The sequence below is a fragment of the Geotrypetes seraphini genome, chromosome 3 (genome assembly GCF_902459505.1).
Source record: "Geotrypetes seraphini chromosome 3, aGeoSer1.1, whole genome shotgun sequence".
NCBI lineage: Eukaryota > Metazoa > Chordata > Amphibia > Gymnophiona > Dermophiidae > Geotrypetes > Geotrypetes seraphini.
The window spans coordinates 96,447,891-96,467,451 of record NC_047086.1 but is presented as its reverse complement, the minus strand read 5'-3'; the positions used below and the strand labels follow the sequence as shown (position 1 = coordinate 96,467,451).

The 19,561-nt window shown below is 43.9% G+C and overlaps 1 protein-coding gene across 1 annotated transcript in view; it reads left to right on the top strand.

The window, feature by feature from the left end:
* The window catches only part of NBAS (NBAS subunit of NRZ tethering complex), an 852,905-nt gene that overhangs the window by 584,971 nt on the left and 248,373 nt on the right, over nt 1-19,561 (top strand). Inside the window, exons 41-42 of the mRNA XM_033937554.1 lie at nt 7,870-8,120; nt 16,123-16,457. Coding sequence (XP_033793445.1) covers nt 7,870-8,120; nt 16,123-16,457 — 586 coding nt within the window. The remainder of the gene's footprint in view (nt 1-7,869; nt 8,121-16,122; nt 16,458-19,561) is intronic.

Here is a 19,561-nt window from a genome sequence, read left to right as displayed (position 1 = left end):
TCCTCACACCAGCGCCTCATCCATGCATTGACTGCATGCAGATCCATCTGCCTCTTCTCATCGGCCCTGGGTACCGGCAGGATCTCCAAAAACGCTACCCTCAGTGTTCTGGTCTTCAGCTTCCCTCTTAGCATCCGGAAGTGGTCCTTCAGTCCTTTCCTGCTGTAGTTCCTGTTGCTCACATTGTTAGTCCCCCACGTGGATCACCACCACCGTATCATCTTCTTCCACGCTGTCGATGATCCTATCGATGCGGCTCACTATATCTTCTCCCGGTAGGCAGGTCACCAGCCGATCCTGTCTTCCTCCCGCTCTATGGCTGTCGACTTGTCTGATGATGGAGTCCTCCATGACAATTTCTGTCATCTCTATCTTCTTTTGCCTCTCTAGCCGTAGGTCCGTGTCCCTGGTATATGACCATCTCTACAGCTGTAGGTCTGTGTCTTTTGTGCAATTTCATCTTCCCTCATCCTGGCGTTGGCTTGCACCGGACTCGTCTTCCTTTGGTTGTCCTCCAGGTGGTCCTCACTCACTGTAGGTGTATCTTGGTCCTCGCTCACTGTAGGTGTATCTTGGGAGCTCCACTGTTGTTGGTGATTTTCCACAGCCTCCCTGTATGCCTGTTCGATGAACTTCTCTAACTCCCTGACTTCTTCCTGAACGGTTTCCTCTGTCATGAAGTTTTCTGCCTCTATGTCCTCCTCTTCTACTGCTCGAAGTGCTTCTAGCTCCAGTATTCTGCCCTCCAGGAATATGACTTGCTTCTTCAGGCCCTCCAGTTCATCGCATCAAGTGCATACATAAAACCACCTCCCAGAGGGGAGGCATACATATGGCAAACGTTTCAGAAAACTGGGTAGCTCAACATCCTGCTTCTGTCTGCTGCATCCATTGTTGTCCGCTTGCCGGTAAGTCGTCTGAAGTGGCTTCTCCTTGTTTAGGAATCTGTGTAGTGTCCTTGGTGTTACTGCGAAGTCCTTTTCTTGATTTTAAACCTTCTACAGCTGTTGTTTGTGTGTGACCTCTGTGTCTGCTGTGATTGCCCTCTGCTACTACTGTTAGTTTATCTACTGCTCGTCTGTCCTGTTGTCCTTGTGGTACTTGCCTGTGTAGGTGTCCTTCCTTAGTGTTTCTTCTTTGCGTGCCAAACGGCTGAGCGCTGTTGGACACTACCCTTTAAGGAGGAGCTCCGGTGGATGATGTTGGGGGGTGGGTGGAGCTACCTCTCTCAAATGCTCCTTGCTCTCTCCAGCCTTCTCTTGCTCCTTCTTCCCCTCTCCTGTTCTCTTCTCTGCTTTTCTCTCCTTCTCCTTTCCTGCCTCCTGCTTGCCTGCCCAAGCCTGCTTAAGACATCCATAGGAATATAGTGGGCATCTTCAGTGGTTAGCACGCGCTAACATGCTTAGCGCCCTTTGTTGAATCTCCTCCTTAGATATCTGCCCTAAATATATAATATCTGTACTACGTTAAATGCCTTCCATACTTTCTCCAACTAGTACACAACTGAAGGTCTGAATTACACTTTCCACTTACCTGCTAGATTTATTCCAGCCAGTAAAAGTTATGTAAGGATAATCCCTCCTATATTGGGAAAGAAACTGAAACGCTAATCATAGATTTGAATGACTATTATTATTTTTTTTTTTAGTTGGTTTCAAGATAGGATAGGATTTTAGAAAGCAGAGATTTATTTATCCAAAACTCCTAATACAGGTAATTGGCTAGAAAGTGTGATCTAAAGTTTTAGGTGGTACTAGGTTATTTCAAAAATACACACTTATATTCATAAAAGGACTGCATGTTTTGTTTGTCAAAATCAACATTGGGATTTACACACATTCCCAGGGACTGCTAGGTTTTAAAAAGTTGCTCTTTTTTCTCTTATTGAAAATTTTTAATTATATCTCAACACAAGTATAGAAAAGACAACATATGTACATCAAAACATACTTAAAGAGAAAAAAGAAACATGTTCATGCTTGTCACAAGTACTTAGTTGTGAAAGGGGACAAGAGATCAAACTGTTGCCCATATTGTTCAATATGGTAGTGTCACAATTAAGATTAAAACTATCAAACAGAGGATTCCAAATTTTCATCTATGCTGACAATATTACTGTTTTCATCCCCTTTAATGATTCTATATAGGAAATATATTCAGACATTACTTATGGTTTACATTACAATTTTATTTATTTATTTATTTATTTTAGAAATGGGCAAATAATTTCAAACTGAAACTTAATAGAGAAAAAATTAAATTGATGATTTCAAGGAATTTGATAATCATGGAATTTGGTGTTAATTTAGTGTGGAATATACTAGGGCTCAGATGGACTAAAAATGGTTGTTAAAACCATGTGGGTTGCTGTGTGCTGATTTTTTTTTTTTTTATTGTCCGATTTGAAAACAGTGATCAATTTTCCAATTTTGTATGCAAATTAATTTTGTGGAGGTCTGCCATAATCTCACCCGTTGCTGGAAAACCGACTTTGACACATGTGTAGAGCCAGTGGGGCAGCCCAAACAACTGAGCTACAGGGGAAGCCCCAAAGTAGCCTCCTGCCACTCAGCTGTTCAGTGGCAGGAAGCCTTTTTTTTTCTTTGGCACAGATGTTTTGTGTGTGTGCGCTACCCATACACAATATATGTCCCCATCAAAAAAAGTTGTACCCCCCTCCCAGACGATACCTCTGAACAAAAAAAGAGAGAGGCAGGAGGGATGCCCATTTCCTCTTGCCTTGGCCACACTCCTGATTCCTCTCCCCTCTACACTCCTGACACCCCCCCCTCCCGAGTATCATGCCATCTGGTCCCCCACACGCTCCTGACCTCCTGTCTACGAAGATCACGGACACCCTCCCCCCCGCAAAGATTGCAGCACCCCCCTTGGACACCCCCTTTCCCCCCCCCCCCGCAGAGATTTTTGGCAGGAGGGATACGCACTCCCTTTTGCCTCTACCATTTGGCTCAACCCACACCCCCTGACACCCCCTTACCTTATTTGGAAGAAGAGAGCAGGAGGGATGCCCAGTCCCTCCTGCATCAGGCCCACCTCTCCAAAATGGTTGGCCTTCCCCTTCTTAGTGCATCTTGGGATACACTGGGAGGGACCTAAGGCCCTGATTGGCTCAGGTGCCTAAGGCCTCTCCCACAGGGATACCTACTGCAAGGGCGGTGGTCCCCCATCTCAGAGGAAGTGGTCAATGAACCACTTGGAGCTGAGAGCGATATGATTAGTTCTGCAAGCCCTGGGCAATGCCTTCAAATGGAAGGGTAATCCGAGGCTTCTCAGACAATGTGACCACAGTAGCCTATGTAAACAGGCAAGGGGACACCACGAGGGTTCAGCTGAGCTTCGAAGCTCGCCTGCTCTTTCGGTGGGTGGAAGCCCATCTCTAACCAATCTCGATAGCTCAAGTTGCTAGGGTGGAGAATGTGCAGGCGGACTTTCTAAGTTAGTAGACCTTGGATCCCGGGAAGTGATATCTCTCTCTCTCTCGGGTGTCCAATGTTTGACCTCATGGCCTCAACATCCAACAAAAACATGACTCGTTTCTTCAGCCAAAGATATGAACCCAAAAACTCAGGGCTGAACACTCTAGTCCAAGCCTGGCCTGCGGAAGAGCTCCTGTATGTGTCCCCTCCATGGCCAATGATAGGCAGAGCACTTTGGTGGTTCAGAACGAATCCAGGTCAAGTGATCCTGGTAGCTCCAGATTGGCCGAGGCGGCCATGGTATGCATACTTAGTACATCTGCAGATGGATGAAGATCTCAGCCTTCCTTATCATCTGAATCTTCTCTCACAGGGTCCCATTGCCCTGGAGGATCCGTAGTGCTTTAGTCTTATGGCATGGTTTATAAGTGCAAAGTCTTATGGCATAAAGGCTATTTAGCAGTTATTGTCATGGTACTGAGGTATAAGAAGCAGTCCATGTTAGCGGCCTACATGAAAGCTTGGAAGTGTTTCAGAAACTGGTGCGAGTGACAGTGCTCAGACCCAGTGACCGCACCAGTTTTGGTGGTGCTTGATTTCCTGCAGGAAGGTCCAAAGAAGGGTCTGGTGGTTGACTCTCTCAATCTACAGATAGCCAGACTTTGTTTCTGAGCGCAGATCAGCAAGTGCTCATTGGCATCCCATCAGGAAGGAAGCCTTATGTCTCTGTCCTCCAGTGCAACAGCTTTTTCCATTTTGAAACCTTAATCTGGTCCTGCGGCACTTCTGAAGGCCCAGTATGAGCCTTTGTAGGAGGTGTCACTGATAGATCTGATGGTTAAAACAGTTTTCCTAGTGGCTGTGATGTCAGCAAGAAGAGTGTCAGAGCTGCAGGCTCTGTCCTGCAAGGAACCCTTTCTTTGCATCTCAGAAGCTAGCATCTCAATTTAAACTGTTCCTTCCTACCGAAGGTCATGTCCAGTTTTTATGTGAACCAGGAGGTGCAACTGCCTGTCTTCACACTAGAGTGAAGAAAGCAGATAGTGTGTTGAAAGTTCTTGATGTGAGATGAATTTTGATTCATTATTTGGAAGTGACCAATGAGTTCCGGCTGTCTGATTACCTCTTCGTGATTATGAACGGAGCATATTGGGGGAGACCGCCATCTAAAGTGACCACATCCAGATGGATCAAGATGACCATATCTTCTGTCTATATCAGAAGTGGAAAGAAGTCTCCAGTGTCTATGAAGGTTACACTCCACTTGCATTGTCACATCCTCTCGGGCAGAGTATAGAGCAGTCTAACCTGCAGAGATTTGCAGGATGGCTGCTTGGTCTAATCTCCACACGTTCACTAAGTTTTACAGGGTAGATGTTGCAGACAGGCTTTTGGTCCTCAGTACTGGCATCATGCTCATCAGTCCCACCCTAGGAACCGGGGACTGCTCTGATGGTCAAGATTAGCAGTCCTGTTGCAGAAGAAGGAAAGATTAAGTTCTTATTTTGCTAATCTTCTTTCTTGTAAACAGGAATATTAGTCTTAGTGCCCACTCTGTCTGATATATACTAGCCTGCTTTCTGTTTCCGACATGCCTGATTAGATGTCTTGTTTCTGTCGTCTGCCCAGAATTCAATCATAAGAGCTACAGAACTATTGGTGCAGATGGCATACAGGTAGGTGGTTCCTTTTATTGCCACCTTGTTTGTTTTGTTTAGATGTTGTTGACCAGCATTTTTCTTTAATGTTTACATTTAGAGCAGAATAGACTTATGTAGTTTCTGGGAGTTTTCCCGCACCCCTCTTTTATGTTTGCACTCTAGGACTCACTACAAGCTTTAGTACCAACTAAGGGGATGGAGCTCTTCCCAGAGTGATGGGAGGTGGAGCATGTAAACAAACAATGGGCTCTCTACAATCCTCGCAACTAATGGAGGTTTAACTCGATGGTCAAGACTACCAGTCCTGTTTACAAGAAAGAAAATTAGCAAGGTAAGAACCTAATCTTTCCTTTGATTAGGGAACTCAGCTTACATGGGAGCGAGTGATTAAGTTTTAAGAAAGATCCAAACATTACAAAATATGGCTGCTCAATTTATTACACTGTGTACCATGATTTTTGTTCCTGGGCAATAAATGTAATTTTCTAATTGCTCATACTTAAAAAATATAGAAAATGTCCGTTATTTCCATAAAACTTTGCTTTTGTGACCAGGATAGTCAAATTTTGCAGTTTACCTATTTAAAATGTGAAAATGACAACTTTTCATCTTTTCATTCTTATAAAGTCATAAAAGCAACATATGAATCTCAATTAACATGTATTTATATTGAAGTTATACAAAGATGATTACAGAAGATTTAGAAGTGAGTAGTTTTTAAAGATTCTGTGGATGAAAATTTGCATTTTAAAATATGGAAATAAGTATGGGATCCTATGGGGCGGTTCTGAATCTCACTTCACATTTTGTGATGCAACTTAAGGGTTACTGATTTGCTTTGTATGTCCTTCTATGACATTGTCATTGACCCCTAGGGTACACTACTTTCCCAGATTTCTCTCTGTGCATGAAAAAAATATTATTTTTTCCAAATGGACAAAAGATTGTGACTTTCAGATGCTTTCAGAAATTCAGAAATTATTATTGCTATAAATTTGTCATTTTAGGACAATGAATTGTCTTGTGCTCAGTTGTCTTCGTGCAATTGTCCACATGCTTTTGTCTTGCCACATGCCAGTCTCACATATACAGTAACCTCATTATTCGGACAGTTTCTATAACAGATTTCTTTCATGGATAAAAATTTGCTGCTATTTCCAGGCATAAGATTGTAGCTAGCTAGTTACTCCATGATACCGCATTAAGGTAATTTAACAATTGATGACAAAAGGGTTAAGGTGGTATATAAAATGAAGATGCAGTCTACAGTAAACCATCTCAGTATGTTAATAAGCATTTGTATTGAGGTCTGAAATCGCAGTATTTTTAAATATTTACTCTTCATACTTTTTACTTCTGTGCTATCTACATGTATGGTATGCCCTGTGTTCAAAGGTCAAAATGATATAAATCAGTGACTTAGAAAGAAGGAAATCAGAACTCTGTGAGTTTGACTTTATATTATTGAAACTAATAAAGCATTTTTGATTACGCTGAATTCTAGTTGATATGTATATCTTTTTATTCTCCAGCTTTAATACCAATCATTTGTGTTTTCCTTATCACTTTTTCAGTACAGAGTCCTTATGGATTTGAGTTTTCTCTTATTCCTGTCTACCTTTAGCAAATTTTCAGAGAGCTTCTATCTGGGTAATTCCTTTTGGAAAATGTAACACACAGATGCAAATGTGATTGTATTTTGCCATTTCTATATACAATATGTAGATAGGGTTAGGCAGGGGAACTGTAAATTTGAATATTTAATATAGACATACAGCTTTCTTTCCAACCAAAATATACCTCTGCGAATGTCTGCATTGAGAGTAGCTTAATATAGCTACGTGTGAAACGGGGCACTAAGTGTGGATGCTCTGTGTGGGGAAATTTTCACCCAGGGGGTTCTCACTGGTTAGTTGAGAGTCCTCAGTGTATTCATTAAAAATAAATTGTTCTAATAAGGAATGACAGAAGAATTATCACAGGATCAAAAGAAAGGAAATTGCACAGTAGGTAGCAGCCTCATTTTATATCCCCTGTGAGAAAATCCATCCCCACACATCAGGAATACTTCATTATTTGCTCAATTTTCCTATATTAAGGAATTAAAATGAATGATTGCCAGTCTTGGCCAATAAATATATTCATACACTATCTTTTAAAAAGTTACTAAATTAGATAGAACTTCATTTAATATATTAGGCTAAATAAAAATGGCACAGCTTTCTTATTTATAGGAAATTCGTAAGGGTTGACTTCATATTTGAGGGCTCATATCTATATAAAAGTCCCCAAACATCAATCTCATCTTCATTGTATACTCTGCTTTATCCTCACTGCATTATCAGCAGAATAGCATTATTAGGTGTTATTTCTTTCACAGATAACAAGTCAGGTCTTTCTACATCTTTGAAGACTTCATTTACTACTGTCCCACTTAGGAGATAACTATGGCTTACTGGTTTTAAACTGCACAATAGATCATAAAGTATCCAAAAATTGAGTGTCCAGGGGGATTCTGGGGAAATGGATCTGTTTAGCTAGGTGACTATTCTAAGACTCTCCCTTCCTGGAGAAAATGTGCTATCTCAGTATTTCAGTGTAACTCTTATTTTATATTTTTTGTGGTGCATATAGTGTGAATGTTATACTTCTGCATATCTTTTCTTATTTAAAAAGAAATAGTAATATATATTCCATAGCTAATGTGCTGTATATTAGTTCTTAAACTCATACAGCTGAATGAAATTTTCTCTTGAAATGTTTTTAAACAGTTTGTCTACATTGGAAATTGAAGCAAGAGCACAAAATCTTAACATTTTTGAAACACTGAAAACAAACCCTGAAGCTTTTTATGAACATATGGCCAAATATGTCTATCCAAGCATCGAAGGCAGAGATCACCAGAGGTTGCTGTATTACTTTACTCTTCTAGAGAACTTTGGTTGTTCACAGTATGTGAAGCATTCAATCAAACCTGAAACTCACATAAAACTGCTTAAAAAACTCAAGGCAGTTGCTTCAGGTAGAGTATCCATTTTGTGCTTAGAACTAAAACTGCACATGTTAAATGTCTGTGTAAAATATGTCTGGCATATTGCAAGAGCCTCTGTACACTTCTTGTGTTGCACCTTAAAGGAAAGCTTAACCTTGCCTTTAAAGTAATACCAAGTGTTAAGCCCAGTCTGTGCAAATGAGCTTGTGGTATTGCGATATACAAAAATAAAGCTATTAATATTGCTAAAAATTACATAATTATTTGTTTCTCTTAGGAATAGTAAGACAGCAAGTCCTCACAGCATGGGCAGTGTCACCACTGATGCTAGCTTGGGAAAGAGTCTCCAGCTTAAGAACATAAGAATTGCCGCTGCTAGGTCAGACCAGTGGTCCTTCGTGTCCAGTAGTCCGCTCACGCAGCGGCCCTCTGGTCAAAGACCAGTGCCCTGAGACTAGCCCTACCTGCGTACATTCTGGTTCATCAGGAACTTTGTATTGAATCCCTGGAGGGTGTTTTCCCCTATGACAGACTCCGGAAGAGCGTTCCAATTTTCTACCACTCTCTGGGTGAAGAAGAACTTCCTTACGTTCATACAGAATCTATCCCCTTTCAATTTTAGAGAGTGCCCTTTCGTTCTCCCTACCTTGGAGAGAGTGAACAACCTGTCCTTTTCCACCAAGTCTATTCCCTTCAGTACCTTGAATGTTTCAATCATGTCCCTCCCTCTCAATCTTCTCTGTTTGAGGGAGAAGAGGCCGAGTTTCTCTAATCTTTTGCTGTACGGCAACTCCTCCAGCCCCTTAACCATCTTAAACGCTCTTCTGTGGACCCTTTTGAGTAGTACCGTGTCCTTCTTCATGTACGGCGACCAGTGCTGGACGCAGTACTCCAGGTGAAAGCGCACCATGGCCCGGTACAGCGGTATGATAACCTTCTCCGATCTGTTTGTGATCCCCTTCTTTATCATTCCTAGCATTGTTTGCCCTTTTCGCTACCGCCACACATTGCACAGACGGCTTCATCGACTTGTCAATCAGAACTCCCAAGTCTCTTTCCTGGGAGGTCTCTCCAAGTACCTTCCCAGACATCCTGTATTCGTGCATGAGAGTTTTGTTACCGACATGCATCACTTTACACTTATCCACGTTGAATCTCATCTGCCATGTCGATGCCCATTCCTCGAGCCTGATTATGTCATGTTGCAGATCTTCGCAATCCCCCTGTGTCTTCACTACTCTGAACAACTTTGTATTGTCCGCAAATTTAATCACCTCACTCGTCGTTCCAATGTCCATTTCATTTATAAAGATGTTGAAGAGCACGGGTCCAAACACTGAGCCCTGCTGCACCCCACTGGTGATGCTCTTCCAGTCCGAGTATTGTCCATTTACTCCCATTCTCTGTTTCCTATCCTCAGTTTCTAATCCATGTGAGTATTTCACCCTCGATTCCATGGCTCGCAATTTTCCGAAGTAGTCGTTCATGCAGAACCTTGTCAAATGCCTTCTGAAAATCCAGATATACAATGTCGACCGGGGCGCCCTTGTCTATCTGCTTGTTTACTCCCTCGAAGAAATGCAGCAAGTTTGTCAAACAAGATCTGCCTTTGCTGAAACCGTGCTGCCTGATCCTCATCAGACTGTGCTGCATATGCATGACACTTCCTGCTTGCCACTTCTAGTATAGTTTATTTAAATATATTGTCTTTTCTGCAAAAATAGTAAGGTGGTATACAAACTAAGAAAACAGAAAGAAAATAGAAAAATATACTAAAGGAGGCGGGTCCAAGATAGTGACAGCATAGTGTCGGTGAACTCCAGAGATCTGTTAAAGTTTTCTTCTGAGCTAGGATGCTGCATTCTAAACATAAGGGGAGCATCCGATCTGACCCCTTGGGGGGGGCATCTACCCTAATACAGCAATCAATTTTGGAGTTAGCTGCTGCCACAGGAAGTCCCCGTACTGAAGGAGGTCGGCAATCAGCATTGTCATCAGCGTGAAGCGAGACCGATGACTTTGACTTGAAGGTTTCCCTCTCCCCTTCTGAGGCTCTTCCTCCATCGTGACCTGCACCACTTGCGAGTCAGTTCGGGGAGCCCCAAGCAGTCAATTTTGCCAAGGAGACCCCGATTCTAGGGGTTGTTACTGCAAGAGATCAACAGGAGTAGGAAGATTTGGGATCCAGTTTAGAGACGGCTCCCAACTAATGAGACCATTTGGGATGCTCTCGTTAAGTTGAACAAGACAGTTACTAAGTCTTCCCAGGAAGTCGAAGTTCTTGTGAGTACTGTGAATGGATTGGGGAAAGTTTTAAATAATACAAAAGAAGAGTTCTCCTTAGAAGTGAAAAAAATTAAGGGAAAGGTGGATGTTTTACAAACTTTAATGACAGAATTGATTAAAGATAAAAATTTGCTTAATAAGAAAGTGGAACAAATAGAAAATTATAACCGCAGACTTAATATCCACTTTTTGAATTTTCCAAAGTGTCTGTGAGTAACACATCTAATATAATAAAATGATAAGCCGCGTATGCGCACTTCCTAAGAGTGCGTCCGTTTTCTGTGAGCTGTAGCTAGGAAGTGCGCATGCGCGGCTCACCCCCTGCCCTCTCCGTCACCTCCCGCCTCCAGCGGCGTGACAGTTTTCAAAGAGGCACGGGATTCTTTCAATGTGGAACTACCAGCCGTTAAAGCTCCTGGCGCTGACTCCCAACGGTGGAGGAGAGGCAAGGTAGAAGAAGATTTCCGCTGCCCGGCACCCAAGTCCTTTGCCGCCCCCCCCTTCCCTTCCCGCGGCCCCGACTGGCGATTTCAGCAGCGTGTCCAGCAGTCTTCACACGCTGCTTCGGGCCCTTCTACTACCCTGATTTGCTCCGGACGTGCCAGAGTAAATCAGGCCAGTAGAAGGACCCGAAGCAGCGTGTGAAGACTTCTGGACACGCTGCTTGAATTGCCATGTGTAGTTGGACCCGCGGGAAGGGAAGGGAAGGGGGGCCACCAAAGGACTCGGGCCCGCGTTTGTAATCGCTACTGTGGGAAGGGAAAGGGGGTAGAGGAAACAATAATGCTGCTGCACAGGGAACTGGTGTGGGGAGAGGGAAATGGAAGGGGGAGGGAATGTTGCTTTGGACAGACAGACAGAGGGAGGAAGGGAGACAGAAAGACACAGGAGCAGGTGCACAGGGAACTGGTGTGGGGGAGGGAAATGGAGGGGGAGGGAATGCTGCTTTGGACAGACAGACAGAGGGAGGAAGGGAGACAGAAAGACACAGGGGCAGGTGCACAGGGAACTGGTGTGGGGGGAGGGAAATGGAGGGGGAGGGAATGCTGCTTTGGACAGACAGACAGAGGGAGGAAGGGAGACAGAAAGACAAGAAGAAAGACACAGGGGCAGGTGCACAGGGAACTGGTATGGGGGGAGGGAAAGGTGCTGCTGGACAGGGGGGAGGTAAAACAAAGGGAGAAGGGCTGCTGCTGCATAAGGAGAGCTATGAAGGGGTGGTGGTGGACACAGGGGAGGTAAAAGGAAGGGAGAATGGACAGGGGGAGCAGGCAAGGGGTGGTGATGGACAGCCAAGGAAAAAGAAAGAAAGAAAGCGGCTAAGGAGAGAGAGAGAGAAAAAGAAATAAAGAGAGACACACACATATATTCTAGCACCCGTTAATGTAACGGGCTATAAGACTAGTATAGAAATAAGAACATAAGAATTGCCACTGCTGGGTCAGACCAGTGATCCATCGTTCCCAGCAGTCTGCTCCCGCGGCAGCCCCTAGGTCAAAGACCAGTGCCCTAACTGAGACCAGCCCTATCTGCGTACGTTATGGTTCATCAGGAACTTGTCTAACTTTGTCTTGAATCCCTGGAGGGTGTTTTCCCCTGTGAATCAAATATGGGAGCCAGGGAAAGATTAATTCTTCGAGGGCCCCTAGGCACACAAGTACACTGGGCCCACCCACCCCCGGGCCTTCACTGCCCATACCCCGCTTCATTTATCTGTTTTCTTATTTACTTTTTTATTTCCACTTATATTTCTTTTTTTTAAATTAAAAGCAAACAAAGATTAGCACAGTTTTTCTTCTATGCAACCTCCAAACATCCCCCTTCCTTCCCACCTACTTACCCAGGACATTAACTCTGAACCCTTTCAATACGTATATAAAAGCGTTCAAATATATTGTAAAGCAGTAATACTATCCGAAATATAAGTCTATATTAATAACCAAGTTTATATCGCCTAACTGCCTCACTCTACACCAGGGGTGTCAAACTCAATCACATAAAGGGCTGAAATCTGAAAAAAAGGCTAAGTCACGGGTCAAATTTGATTTAAGATACTAACTGATTTTGCACATGCTAAATGTGCACCTTAATAAAAGGACCCCTAAGTGACTAAGGCTTAGTCTTAGCAGACATATAGGGTTACAACATCTCCAACTCCACACTGTGGTGTAAACAAAATAAATATTATAATCACAAAACAGAAAATAAAATTTATTTTTTCTACCTTTTGTTGGCCCCAGGCTCTGGTTGTCTTCTGATAACTCGCATGCCAGGGTCTCCTACCCATTTGTCATTTTTTTCTTTCTCCGTGCTAACCATCCATCTTCCATCTCTGTCCTCCCCTTCCGTTTCCCTTCCCTCCCTCGGAAGTCTGGCATCTTTCTTTTTTTGCGTGTTCATATCCGCAGCTTCAGCAATGGACCCCACCATCCCCAGATTCACCATCTGTCCTTCTCTCAACTACCCTTTCATCCAGCATCTCTCCCTCCATACCCACGGCCCCAGGGTCCATCATCTCTCCATTTCTCTTCCCAACTACCCTGTCCTATGCTACTTCCAGAAACTGTATGCCTCCCCCTTCCATCTTTCCCTTCATCCCCATTAGCCTGGCATCCATCTTCTTCCATTCCCTTCTCCAATGATCTGGCATCTCTCTCCTCTCCTCTTCTTCCCTTCCCTCTCCCACACCCCCATGGTCTGGCATTTCACTCTCTTCTCTCTCTTCCCCCCACTTCCATCAGCATCTGCCCCCTTTCTTTCCCTCCAGCCTAAATCCATCCAGTATCCTTCCTCCTTGTTTTCCCCCTTTCCCTGCACACCAATTTCATCAACATTAGCCCCCTTTCTTTCCCTTCGACCTAAATCCATCCAGTATCCTCCCCCTATGTCTCCCACTTTTCCTGCACACCAATTCCATCAGCATATGCCCCCTTTCTCTCCCTCAACCACCCTTTCCACACAGCAACGGCAACGCGCTCCCCCCCAAGGCAACAGGCTCCCACCCAGAATCGACAATGACAACAACACCGCCCCCCTGGCATCCACAGCAACGCAGCCATTTTTTTTCAGACGGCAACGGGCCCCAACCTGATGACGACAACAATGCCGCCCCCCCCCCAAAGCAATGGGCCCCCACCCGAGGACAACAATGCTTGGCATCGATGGATGGCAATGCAGCCAACGCAGCCTGAAGAAGGTCTCACAATGACTGCGTCTGCCGGAAGAAGTAAGTGACATCGGAGGGGGATGGACTGGCAGACGCAGTCATCGTGGTACCTTCTTAGGGCTGCGTTAGCTGCATTGCCGTCCATCGATGCCGGGGGAAGGCTGACGTCATTGGGTGGGGGTCCATTGCTGTGAGGGGCGCCAGTGTTGTTGTCATCGGGTGGGGGCCCGTTGCCATGCAGGGAGGGAAGGGGGGCCCGTTGCCGTCTGAAAAAAAAAATGGCATGGTAAGTCGTCCTTCAGTGGGCCCACCTGACTATTTCGGGCCGTAGGCATGTGCCTAGTTGGCCTATTGGTTAATCCGGCCCTGATGGGAGCTGCACCTGAAGCAGAAGGATTAAGTTTGAGTTGAAGAAAATCTTTAAATATTACTGATTTGCTTGAAACCACACTATCTGATATTTCTGAGAGAACTACTTTATTAGTTTCCTTTGTTTTTGAACAAGATGTTATTGCAATATTAAGATTATATTTCCGAAGGTCTCAAACTCTTTTTCTGTGGAAAAAAGTGTGGATTTTCCTTGATGTCACTGGGCAAACACAGGAGTGAAGGAAGTTGTTCCTGGCTATGAGAACTGAAACCGATAACTTTGTGTGCAACGCTTCTTTTGGCATATCCATGCAAATGCATGGTTAAGTATTTGGGAGTCAAATATGTCTTCTTGTCACCTGAACAGTTATGGGACTTTCTGGACTTGAAGAAGTTAGTGGCTGAGAAAATTTAGCAACTATAGAATACCTGCTTGATTAAAGGGGACCAGGCTGTTGAGTTTATTCCTGTTATATTAATTTGAAATTGGAATTCTCTTCACTCTATTAGAACTGCCTCCCAATTGTTGTGGTCTGTGGAAGAAATATATTTTAATGCCTTAGGGCTCCTTTTATTAAGCTGCCCTAGTCTTTTTAGCTAAGCCCGCACTACACACAAAATACTAACACCAGCTCTATGGAGGCGTTAGCACCTAGCACGCGCGGCAATGTACGCGCTAAAACCGCTAGTGCAGCTTAGTAAAAGGAGCCCTTAATTTTGCAAATTGTATAATTTGACAAAATTTTCTTAATGATGTTTCTTTCTGTTTTTCTTATGCTAGAGTAAATATTTAGTAATACAATGAAATATAACTTATATATAAAAAAAAGAAAAAATATGCTAAAGATCAGCAACTCTAAGAACAATCATAAAAAGGATAGGTTATTCATGAACCCAATCACAGAGTCAGATGGCAGGGATGAGACATTTCAAGTAGCTAAACCACAATTAATATGCTTACCTGGGTTTTTAAAGGCAGATTTAAATTTAAGAACTGACAGCTTTAGGCGAAGGGAGGCTAGAAGAGAATTCCAGAGAGATGATGTAGTACACTAAAAAGCAGGTGACCCACCCATGACCTGTCCATTTCTGCACCCCCTTTTTTGAATTATGCATAAAATATAGGCATGTAAGTTGTAATTGATTTTAAATAGCACCAATAATTGATAAAATGCTTTATTGGTGTTAATTAGATTGTTATTCAATTAAATTGTGTGCAATTTGTGTATGCAACAAAATTTGAACACATAATATTTAATGATTTTTTTAAAATAGAATTTAGGGGCAAACTATTCTTCCATTTACCAGGTTATATTCAAAATATATTTTTGAATAAAAGATGTGAATACTTTAGAAATATACCCCCCCCCTTTTTACAAACCCGTAATGGCATTTTTTAGCACAGGCCGGCGTGCTGAATGCTCTGCGCTGCTCCCAATGCTCATAGAAACTCTATGAGGATTAAGAGCAGCTCAGAGCATTCAGCACGCTGGCCTGCGCTAACAAATGCTATTGCGGTTTTCTAAAAAAGGGGGGGGGAAAGAGTTTAAATATGGATGAGAATGAAAAAAAAAACTACAAATTGACTACATTATGTCACATACTATTAAAACAGTTGAATTATTTTTTTCAGTTATATGGTTTTAATGATCTTTGCATTATTTTATAGTGTTTTCATGATTAAGAAGTCCTTTTACTAAGATCTGATCAAAAGTTGCCTTGTATTTCCCATGTTTCCCAAAAGTTTGCGGGTATTTCCCATGCATTAAGGCCATTTTTATCATAGCCATAAAAATGTCTTTTTTCTGTTTTTTGCATGAATGATCTTGTGGTGCAATGTTCCCATTAGCTATTTTTTAATTTTTAAATTACTACGTAACCACGACCCTTTTTGTATGTGGAAAGAGCTCACATGGCATCTGTGCGCTAACCAGTTAGCATGTAGCAATGTAGATGTGCTGATTGGTGCAGGAATGCCTACTCTCTGACATGTCCCTTCAAGAATTAGAGGTTTTTTTAATGCACGTTAGTTAGCACACACATTTCAAAGTTACTGCAGTACTCATTTTTTTGCAGTCTTAGGCACATGTTGGCATCTAACACAGCTTAGTAAAAGGGCCAGTAAATTAAGTAATTCAACATTTTTAATAATAAAATGATTAATGAAATTGAAATGCTTGTTTTTATTTCTTTTTAATCTTCTTTTGGTAGGCCTTAACTACAAGAATCTTACTGACAGAAATCTAAGCCCTTTGACAGCCCTGGAGCCTGTCATTACAAGTCAAAATGTTTTATCTATCTCAAAACTTGCATCCAGAATTCCTGACAAAGATGGAAACATGCTCTCATCTAGTTCTATCCATGCAGTCTGGCTGCAGAAGCTCTTTTGGAATGGTGACCCTCATCTTCTTAAGACAAAACCCCAGTCAGTTCCTGAATGGTTACAAGCATTTGATATCTGTGGGAAATATTTTGATAGACTTCTTCCTGGAGATATTGTTGCCTTTATTGATGAAATCACTTTTTCTTCAAAGGCCATTAACAAGGTAATGCACATAGTAGTGTATTTAATAAAATAATTCTTTAAAAAGCAGATCTTAAAATTAGCAGTAAATAAGGGCTGGGTTTTACATCCATAGTTTATCTGCTGAGTCATTTTTAGCTTCTTTAATTATATAGTAAAATTAATTTGAGAATTTTGGACCTGAGGTAAAGTTGGACACATAGAGCCGGATTCTATATAGGATGCCCAGTCTCAGAAGCCGCCTAAGCGGCTTTTGAGAATCGCACACGGATGTCCTATGGAGAATCGTGTCTGTCCTAATGGACAGACGCCTAAGCCCACCTAATAACCAGATTCTCTAACCAGTGTCCATGTCACAGGCACTGGTTAGAGAATTGGGTTGCCGCTGAGCTTATCGCAACAAGGGATCTCCTGCCATGATGTTTAGCAGCTCCCCGTCCCCCCTGCAAAGACTACCAACTGGAGGGATGCTCAGTTCCTCCTGCCGGAACCCCCCTCGAACATCACCAGCAGGAGAGATGCCCAGTCCCTCCTGCCAGAAACCCCCCACCCCCCCGAGCATCGCTGGCACCTGCCAGAAGCCCCGCCCCAAAAAATAATGCTGGCGGAGGGATGCCCAGTCCCTCCTGCTGGAACCCCCCCGCCCCGAACATCGTTGGCATCCCTGTGCCAACCCCCCCCCGGACTCCCCTACATGGGATACACTGGAGAGCAGCCTCAGGCCCTGTTTGGCCCAGGTGCTTAAGACCCCTCCCATAGGAGAGGCCTTAGGCACATGGTCCAACTGGAATCTTAGGTCCCATTCCCAGTGCATTCTTTGATGCATTGGGAGTGGCCTAAGATTCTGATTGACCAGACCACTCCCATGGGGGGTGACCTAAGAGATCTGGCCAATCGAAATCTTAGGCCACTCCCAGTGCATCCCAGAATGCACTGCGAATGGGGCCTAAGATTTCAGTAGGCCCAGGTGCCTAAGGCCCCTCCTACAGGGCATCCCTCCTGCCATCTATGGGGTGGGAGGGTTCCGGCAGTTGCCAGCAATGTTATGGGGGGGGGGGTTCTGGCAGGAGGGACTGGGCAATCCCCTCTGTCGGCAATGTTCGGTGGGGACAGGCAGTCACTAAACTTATCATGGCTGGGAGATCTCTTGCCACAATAAGCTCAGCAGCCGTGTCTGCTTACATTGTAGGTCATCATTTTGCTGGCCTACATTGTAGGTGCCTACAGCAGGCCTAGGGAGGAGCGTAGGGCTGTTTAGGTCCACCTAAGGCTACTTTCAGGCCAAGGCACACCCACTCCTAGCCTTAGGCGAGCTTAGGTAGGCCTACATGCCTCCCTAGGCTCCCGGAGGCACCTACGATGTAGGCGGTCTGCCTCGAGAGGTTTAAAAAAAAAATGTGCACCCCAATTAGCTGATTAGGCAGTAGTTGGCTGCCTACAATTGGGACGTCGTTTATAGAATTTGGCCCACAGAGAAAAGAAGGAAAATAAACACATAGGAAATACAAAGATCTGGTAATAATTCAAAAATTCAGCACTTAAGTATTCAAGATATAATTTGTTTTACTTTAACAGAAGAGGAAAATAGATGGAATAAAAAAACCTTCATGAGCTACACCTGGAGGTAGTCTGTTCATTCCCTGATGTGTCTAATTATTTAATAAGACCTGGCTATCCCTACAAGCTTATAACAGTTGCTGAGAGCTTTGTTGCATCCGTTCCAGCACCGCTGTTCCATTTTTTTTCATTTTCCCATGATCATGGTACCCATACTCTTGTCTCCTTTAGTTCAGAATGATTGCCTACCAGATGGTATCTTTTTCTTTAATTGCATTTGTAGCTCTTTTTCTTGCTTTTATTTCTAGTTATATTTTGAATATTAAATGATAAATATATTTATTGTCTGTTTCTTGTACTTAACTTGGGTTGATGTGTTGCTGTTATAATTTTCCACTAGTTTAATGATCTTTGACATCTATTAAATTTGAATCAGATACTGACCGGTGCCGGTCCGCAGGAAATTTCTGCCGGTCCGCGCAGAGCTGGCAAGATTAAGGTGACCATAGCTATTTTCAGACCTCCTGTCCCGTTGTACCCACACATAAACTAAACTAAACCTTAGGTTTGTATACCGCGCCATCTCCACAAGCGTAGAGCTCGGCACGGTTTACAGGGTTAGGTTGAAAAGGAGCTACAATGAAGGGTTATAGGAAAGGAGCTAGGAAGATAAAGAGGGTCAGGGAACCAAAAAGCGGGAAGCTGTGCTTGGGAACAACAGGACAGGCGATCATTTCCTATCCCTACCTGTCGCGCAAAAGAAAAAAGCCTCCCTCCTTCCTTTCACCCGATCCGCTGCTATCTTACCACCCTGCTGCTGCTAAAGCCGACAGGAAGTCTTCTTTACGACGTCAATTCTGGGCCAGCCAATCGCTGCCTGGCTGGCCCATAACGTCCTCTTCGACGTCAGAATTGACGTTGGAAAGAAGACATTGTGTCGGCTTTAGCAGTAGCAGCAGCAGGGCGGTAAGATAGCAGCGGACCGGGGAAAGGAAAGAGAGAGGCTTTTTTTTTTTGCACGGCAGGGAGGGAAGGAGGTAGGCAGGCAAGCAGGCTGGCTTTGGCCAGGGAGGTAGACAGGCAGGCAGGCTGGCTTTGGGGGTGGGGGGGAGGGATAAAGTCTGGAAGGCAGTGAGAGGGACATAGGAAGGAGGCACTGGGGGCACTAAGGACATGGGAAGAAGGCACTGGGGGCACTAAAGACATGGGAAGGAGACACTGGGGGCACTAAAGACAGGAAGGGGCACTAAGGACATGGGAATGAAGCACTGGAGGCACTAAAGACAGGAAGGGGTACTAAGGACATGGGAAGAAGACACTGGGGGCATTAAAGACATGGGAAGGAGGCACTGGGGGCACTAAAGACATGGGAAGGAGGCACTGGGGGCACTAAAGACATAGGAAGGGGCACTAAAGACATGGGAATGAGGCACTGGGGGCACCAAGGACATGGGAAGGAGGCATTGGGGGCACTAAAGACACGGGAAAGAGGCACTGGGGTCACTAAAGACATAGGAAGGGGTACTAAGGACTTGGGAAGGAGGCACTGGGGGCACTAAAGACATGGGA